General features: G+C 61.3%; 1 protein-coding gene across 1 annotated transcript in view; it reads right to left on the bottom strand.

Annotated features, from left to right (window-relative positions):
• The window catches only part of COBL (cordon-bleu WH2 repeat protein), a 154444-nt gene that overhangs the window by 112042 nt on the left and 34580 nt on the right, over nt 1-7822 (bottom strand). The window contains exon 2 of the mRNA XM_023521610.1: nt 114-296. Coding sequence (XP_023377378.1) covers nt 114-296 — 183 coding nt within the window. The remainder of the gene's footprint in view (nt 1-113; nt 297-7822) is intronic.

The following is a 7822-nucleotide window of genomic DNA, read 5'->3' as shown; positions in this document are numbered from 1 at the left end:
CCAGGCTGTCACCTAGGCCCAGATCGACACCCCCGGCCCCGGTATGGCACGCCAGGCCCTGGGTGGTTGTCCTCGGACGTGCACACTGAGGGCGGCGCCCGGCCCAGCCTTACCTGCCGTTGACCACGCTCCTCGTCTCCAGCCCGCTGGGCAGCACCACGGTGACGTCCACTGCGCTGCTCCGTGCGGTCGGCTGGCAGGCGGGGGCCACGCTGCGGGCAGGGGCCTCTCCACGGGGCACGTTCGGGGTGGCGGGCTTCCCAGGAGGGGGCGGAGCGCGAGCCTTCATCTTCCTCCTGAGTGACGACAGGGAGGAAGGGGTGACACGGCCGTTCCGACTCGGGCACGAGGATGCAAGCGCCCGCGTGTCCCCAGCGGCCTTTCCGTTCTTCCTCATAACCCTTTCTCTCGAGTGCGTCTCTCTCCCCAGAAACGCCTCTGAGTTGCACGGCCTTTTCAAAATCAGTGCAGTTCACAGAAAAGGGACAGTTGAAGAAAACAGGAAGTGTTTTTGAAAGGAAGCGTTTGGGAAGAAGACGCCTCCTAGCGTGTTCACCTCCAGGGTCAAGGTGCGGGCGGGACAGGTGGGCTCCGCATGGCCACCCCTCTCGGGGTCCCGTGCGGACTCCAAGTCACCTGCCGGCCCACGGTCTGCACACCCGATCTGACACCGTGACCAGCGGAGCGTCCGGAACCCCAGGATCCGTGACACCGAAGATGTGTTGGGGGCGACATCGAGACGTAATAAATTAGCCAGAACGTCCAACGCGCATCGACACCGGCCACTTGGACGTAGGCGGCTATTTGGCGGCGAGAGGCCAGTGCGGGCGTCACATGCACAGCCCCTTCCCCCTCCTCGCCTGACTTCAGCCAGAGCTTCGCCTTCTCAGCTCACCCGGCAGGAGGCTTCTAAGCACCCGCCAGGGACTCACCGCTCTGAGGAACGTTCTTAGAGAGTCTCGTCTCTGGATTATGCAGGGAGGGGACCGGGCTTGCTTTATGCAGGCGTCCTACTTCGTGGGCGTGTACGTGTGCGTGTATGTTACACGCAGGTGCTATTCACTTATCGATGCGTGAGAACCGGCCTCGCACAGGGCCTGGGCCTTCCCTGAGAATAGCTGCGGCCGACTAGACTCCAGGACCAAGGCCGGCGGCAGCCTGAGACAGTCGCCTCTTTCGGTCCTTGAAATATTTTGCACCTGAGGAAACAGCTCGAGAGACCCGCAGCCCGGGAGGCAGATGGCGACTGGAGTCGGAGCAGAGGGGGAAGCAGGTGTCCCCAACCCCTGCCACCTCCCGCCCCATTCCAGTCGGACGGGCCAGAAAGCGGCCGACGAGCCCCGAGTGAGTTGAAATCTCCTGCGGGGCCGTCTTGTTGGGGGAGCTCCGGCCTGAGGCACCACGCACGGGAATTCCATCCCTAGAAATTTATCCTGAATAACCCCACAAGAGTGCATGGTGGGATTTTTTGAAAGACGCTAAGTACATCACTCGTAATAGCAAACGGACATAAGATAATACAAGTGCAGGCTGATACGAGACAACTTCCAAATCCATGTACTTTAAAACCATGTTCTACCAGAAGGGGTCAGATATTCCTTAAAAGTATATAATTTGATGTGCCCAAATACTCAATACAGGTTTGTTAGAAAACAAGCTTCAAAATATCATTTAGCAAAACTCTGTTGTTAAGAGAAGTGTACGTTATAGTAATGCACCAGGAAGCAGTCCGGAAAGATGCAGCGAGAAATGAGCAGTGATGCTCTCCAGGTGGTGGGTAGCTATTTTCACTTCTGTGCATTTTCTGATTTCTCTGTATAATCTCCTGTATATGTGTTACTTGCAAAATGAAAGAGGCCATTTGACAAGACGGGGAGAAACGACAAACGGGGTTCAGAGGAGGCCACAAGCCACCGCGGCTCACGCCACCAGGGAACACAGGACTTAGGACTGGCCTCCAGACCGCGTCTTCACTGATAAACAGACACGCAGTGTCCACTTCCTTTCCTTGCTAGAAGCCTCACACCTGTACCCTAATTGTTTTATATTTTTATGCTTCTTATCCGTCATATACTTTGTCCTTTTGATTTATAGATATAAAAATGAAGTAGTCAACACATATCACACCCGTCTCAGGGCTGTGTGTTAATAATTCACGTATTCCCCACAACGACACCCGAGGGGGGACTGTCACATTCCCAATTTAACCAATAAGGAGCGGGCAAACCTTCCAAGTTACAGAGCACCAAGGCTCATGCTGAGCCCTGAACTCTGGACCGCGGCCCGTCCAGCCTCTCGTAGGAAGAACACGTGCCACGTTCCACATGCAGAAGCCGAGACAGAGAGAACCAGATGCGGGGTCCTTCAGCAGCCCGCCTGCGGTCCCGGCCACGGGCCCCGTCCTGAGCAGCCCACTGGCCATTAGCACTACCTCCCAAATGTGCTTTCAGGGAAAAAAAAAATGTGTTTATCTAATCATTTCTAGGAAATGAGTGTTTTCCAGGTGGCTCTCTGCTTATTTCTGGGAACTAATGAAGCTGGCTGGAGCTTCAGAGCTCAGAGTCGAAGAGGAAGCAGCCACTGATGCGTGTGCTCACTCAGCCAGCACTACAGCAGGCGGAGGAGGGGGCAGCTAGAAGGGGTGCCCACTTCCCCCAAGTGTTCCCAATAAGCCATTTCCCCACCGCGGAGTCAGCCTGTGACACTGTTTCCATCCACCCTCCCCTCCCCCGCCCACCGTGGCCGCCAGCTGAGCCCTCATCTCCATCACCTACACAGATGCGTCTCCGCCCGCAGCCCCGCCTCCCGTGCCCCCCCCAGCCTTTGCCCCGCAGCCCCGCCTCCCGTGCCCACCACCTTTGCCCCGCAGCCCCGCCTCCCGTGCCCCCCGCCTTTGCCCCGCAGCCCCGCCTCTCGTGCCCCCCGCCTTTGCCCCGCAGCCGTGCACGGAGCCTGGCCATCTTGTCAGGCTGCTCTGCACGCAGCCTCCGACGGCACCCTGCGGAGCTGGCCCCACAGCCCGCGCGAGCTGGAGGGCTGCCAGGACACTCAGGGCAGTCTCCCCGTGCGCTCAGCACGGGGCCCTGTGTGTGCGTGTGTGTCCGTGTGCGTCTGTGGGTGAGCGCGCACGTATTTAAGTTAACCGACGTTGAAAACACTGGAACATTTCACACTAACAAAAGGAATTCCTGACTCTTTTTGAAAATAAAATAAAAAGATCTGATGAGGCCCTGAACACCTTCACAGCGAAACCGGGCTGTGTGTGTCCACCTAGACCCGCTGACCCGACACCGCCACACGTCTGTCCACGGACATCCAAACCCCAGAAGAGCTGCCAGTCAGGACACCCCACTCACCCTCAACCCTGCAGCGTCTCTGCAACACGATCACAGTGCCACCGGCTTCCTCTGCTGTTACCACGGACCCAAGTCGTTGGCACCAGGTCCTAAGAAGGCACTGCGCTGCCAAGCAAGTGACTGCTTCTGGAAAATGTGAGCAGGTGCTGTGCGCGGGGCGTACCTGAGACCAAGGAGCACCTAGGCAGGTCATAGGGCAGGGTTCCACACGAGTCCATTCACCCTCCCCTGAGCAGGTGGCCCAGCTGGCACACCAGGCAGGCGACCCCTCTCAGCCCCAGCAGGAAGCAGGGCAGGTCCTGGGGCTCCCGAGGGTGTGAGCATGCAGCTCACCCCTCTTCTGCTCCTCCAGGTCCGAAAGCTGGGCGTGCCCAGCAGAGACTGCTTATAAAATGGAAAAACTGCGTAAAGACATTTCTGGCATTTCAAAGGTCATCGATTAGCTCCAAATGGTTGTAGCTTAAAACCATCACATGTCCACTGTCTCGGCTTCAGGGCAAGGCTTGCTAGTCCCCTCGTTGCTGGCACGTGTGCTGCCAGCAGGGTTTTATCCTGAGCGCCCTTCCCCGTGCGGCAGCGGAATGTTGGAGACCTGCTCCCTGAGCTCTGCAATGCGGGGTCTGCACGGCCGACACCCCTGAGGCTGAGAACCCCAAGGCCGGTGCAGGCCGCTGAATCGGAACCAAGCACAATCAGGCTGGAAGGGCCCGGGGCGGGGGTCCTGCAGACCGAAAGGGGAAAACGTCCCGTCCAGCCACTTCTCCAGGGCAGAGTCCAAGGGCACGCTGCTGTGACCCCTGTTCCCAACATTCTCTTCCTGATCAAGACCAGTGGACACTGAAGTCAACGGCTAGGCTGATGCCAGCTCGCCGAACGGCACCCCTGCGTGCTTTGTGCCCACGTACCTGCTGGCTACGCCGGCAGGCAGCGGGGTAGACAGCACGGGCTGAAAAGGCATTTCAGAGACACCGGGTACGGCTGCTCCGCCCGCCGTGAGCGCCTGTTTACGCTGCAGCAGAAAGGAGGCGCGTGCTCCCCCGAGATGCTGCTGCAGCTGGAGCTCTGCTTCCTGGAAGGGTCTAGAAGTTGCGAGCCAGCTGCCCCGGTCCTGGGGGCCGCCCTCCTGCCAGCGCCTGGACACGGCGGGCGCTCGCCTCTCCCCTCCGCGGGGCGGCTGCGGTCTGCGAGGCGCCCCTAAGCACCCCTCCTGCGGGGCTGTCCCCACACTGCTGACGCCCGAATCCGACTGCCTCTCGCCATGCTCCCGGCTGGCTCCCTGGCGCAGCACCGTCTGAGAACCAGTGGCTTGGAGGAAGCCCGGCGGGGAGCAGAAGCAATGGGATCTTGATAACGCTGCCATGGCGCACGCTCTCGAACGTCGACGGGCGACAGCCACCTGTGTCAGACCCGTCGCCCGCTGAACAAGCTCTCGGATCTTGTTATTTGCACCAAAAACAAAAGCGAGGGAGACGGCGTCGTTGCAAACGAGAGCGGCGGCCGTCGAGGCAGGAGTCACGTGCACGGCGTGACGTCAGCATGCCATGTGACCGACTGCTCCCACGTGGGCGATGCCGGCCCGGGAGCTGCCGTCACAGAGGACGAGCGGGAAGGCATGGCTTGCGGTGAGGCCGGCCTGCAGGCGGGCGGCTCGAAGCCTGGCTCGGCCGCTCACTGCCTCCTGCCGCAGCCTCCTTCTCTGGGAACTGGGGGTGACCGCGCGGGATCGCTGTGAAATCCAGTGTGCACGTGCTGCGCTCAGAGCCTGGCTAGCACGCGACGTGGTGATAAACGCCGGCGACTGTGACCAGCCACCACAGCGAACTTCGTGGGACTCCTGTGCTGAGTCTCGTCCCGTTTCATCCGTCAAATCCGATTTCGCTTTCTAGCTGTGCAAGGAGCTCCGGGTGCCGAGCTTTGCGTCTGCGGCTATTTACGAAAACTGTAACGCGTTTAATTTCATAAAAGGGGTTGCAGCCAGTTTACTTTCCCTCTCTTTTAAAATAGGTCAGCACTCTGCTTGGTTCTGCCCACGATTCATCAAACATCTTATTGCTGCTCATGTAAGCTATTTTAGATTATCTACAACTGGACAGTGTGACCTGGAGGGGGCCGGGCAGGGTACCATCTCCACGCTGACCCTCAGACGCCGACGTGCACGTGGAGAGGGGGCCTTTTTGCCCCAGCATCTTCTGAGGACGGGGTGCACAGTGCCCGCCCCCACAGCCTCCTTTCCAGCCTGGACCAGCAATCAGCCGGCGGCCCATCTGACCTCGGCCTGGTGGGTCGTGTCTGTCTTGGAAAAGGGAGTCACGTGGGCCGTCACAGCAGCAGCTGTGATCTGGACAACGCCAGAGCCTTTCGCTCACGTGAGCAGGGCACGCTCAGCTCTGCCCGGACCTAGGTCCCCCAGAGCCGGGCTCCACCAGAGCTCAGCCCCGATGCTCGCGCGGAGAGAAGCGGCCGCTTGCCTCCCGCTCCTGTCCCGCCGCGGGGGTCTGCCCCGGACGCCGCTTCACAGCTGCCAGGCCCCGGCGGTCCTGGCTACACAGCGTGGGTCCGACGGCGGTGCGTGCACATCCAGCGACAGCACCGCCCAGCTGCGTGACCCCCAGCACACGGCTGGACTTGGGCAACGTACTGCAGCTTGTAGGCCTCAGTTTCCCCAGCAGCTGAACAGAGAGAGCGAGATCGCAGCGTCTGACCGACGGGGTCACCGTGAGGGCTGAACGAGGTGGCGTGTGCAGCACTGTCGGGCCGTGCTCAGAGACAGGCGGCCGCTCCCACCACTTCCGCTATTAGTAGGTTTACGTTTGGGATTAACACACACACATGCACGCTCGTGCACACGCGTGTACACGTGCATGAGCACACACACACACACACACACAACCACAGGCCTCCCGTCTCCAAGAGGGTGGAGTAGAAGCCAGGTCGTCAAGACGCCCGACAGCAGCTCACGTATGCAGCAGGCGCATGCGAAACCGCCCACGGAGCCGCAGAGCGGACCTTCCCGGGTCCGGCCCGGGGCTGGGGGGCGCTCGGCAACGGATCACGAAACCCCGGCTTTCCAGGCAGCTCCTCAGTCGTCGTCACAGAGACGCGTGTGGCTCTCTCTCTAGACTCACTGTCTATGCGGACGCTGGACCCGGAGAGGAGCTTGCGCCTCGCCCCACAGCTGGGACCCGCTGCCCGTGCGGGCAGGGCGACGGGCGGTGTGGGCCGGCCTGCTCGGGCCTCCGCGTGGGAGGGGGCAGCCTCGCGCCCTGGGTGGAGCGGGAGGGGCGCAGCCCTGCAGGAGGCTCCCCCCCGCGCCGCCCCCGCTGAAGCAGGCAGTGCTGGTCCCCTGAGGTCCCAACAGTCCTATCCAATGAAGCGCAACAGAGCAGAAGACACTTACCGATTGCCAGCCCCCTGGGCGCTGTTCGTGCACACCCCAAGCGGTGCCTGCCGCCCGCGGCAGCTCCCTGACCCCTCCAGGCTCGGCCAGAGCAGTCCCCGGAGTAAAGACACCGTCCCTGAGGTCCCCTGGACTGACCGCCCAAAGCGAGGCCGTGAGAACATGCAGAGGCCTCCGATCCAGCCCGCCTAGTGACTCATCGGAAAAGGTGCCACCTGTGCGGGCCGCCCGCTCCCTGCTGCGTCCCCCGATGCCGGCACATCCAGCAGGCGAACTCCCCAGTCCCCTCCGCTTACTGCTAATGTCACACGGCTTTAAACCCGAAAGTGAACCCTGTAAAGGGTGGGGTCGCAGGGGGCAGAGGGGTCTCTGGAGAGGATGCTGGCAGTGATCCGTGCCTTACACAGCGCCCCGCACCCCCGGCCTTGGAGTGGGCCACTGTGGCCACCACCGCTGTTCCCTCAGGGGCAAAGTCCAATCGCTCCCGGACCTTCGCCTCGGCCTCGTGATCTGTGCTTTGTATAAAACATTCCTGCCGTGGCCCAGGCACCACGGCGCCGTCTCTGCCTGGAGAGGTTTTATTTTTCTTCCTGCCCCCCCCGCCCCCGTGCGAGCAGCCAGTCCGTGCAGTGTGGTTCTTCAGGCTCGAAGGCCACGTTCAGTTTCTACCAAACGCCACTGTCCCAGCATTACAGACGACTGGCCAAACAGGTAACACAGGGAAGGACATGCCCACAAGCCCACAGGGCCTGAGGGTCCCGGCGAGGGCCGGCAGGCTTGGGGGTGCAGGGAGCTGGCTGCCAGGACGACATCCTTTCCCCTTAGGCCCCTGCGGTTTGCTCTGTCACCTGAGTTAACTGCTCCCAGCCAGCAGACCCCACAGTGCTGGTCGACCTCCTTAGCCACAAGGGAGGTCTGGCCAGCCCAGCACAGCCCGAGGAGGCAAGGAGCGTGCTGCTCCCCACCTGCCCCCCAAAACACGCCCGCCTTCTCCGAGCCTCCTCATGGCCACACGCACACCCCGTCTCCTCCGGAGCCCCTGTGAGCCTGCTGGTGTCTGGGCCATCAC

The sequence above is a fragment of the Pteropus vampyrus genome, unplaced genomic scaffold (assembly GCF_000151845.1).
Source record: "Pteropus vampyrus isolate Shadow unplaced genomic scaffold, Pvam_2.0 Scaffold308, whole genome shotgun sequence".
In the NCBI taxonomy this organism is placed as follows: domain Eukaryota; kingdom Metazoa; phylum Chordata; class Mammalia; order Chiroptera; family Pteropodidae; genus Pteropus; species Pteropus vampyrus.
The sequence above is the reverse complement of the archived record's forward strand: the minus strand, read 5'-3'. Positions and strand labels throughout refer to the sequence as shown.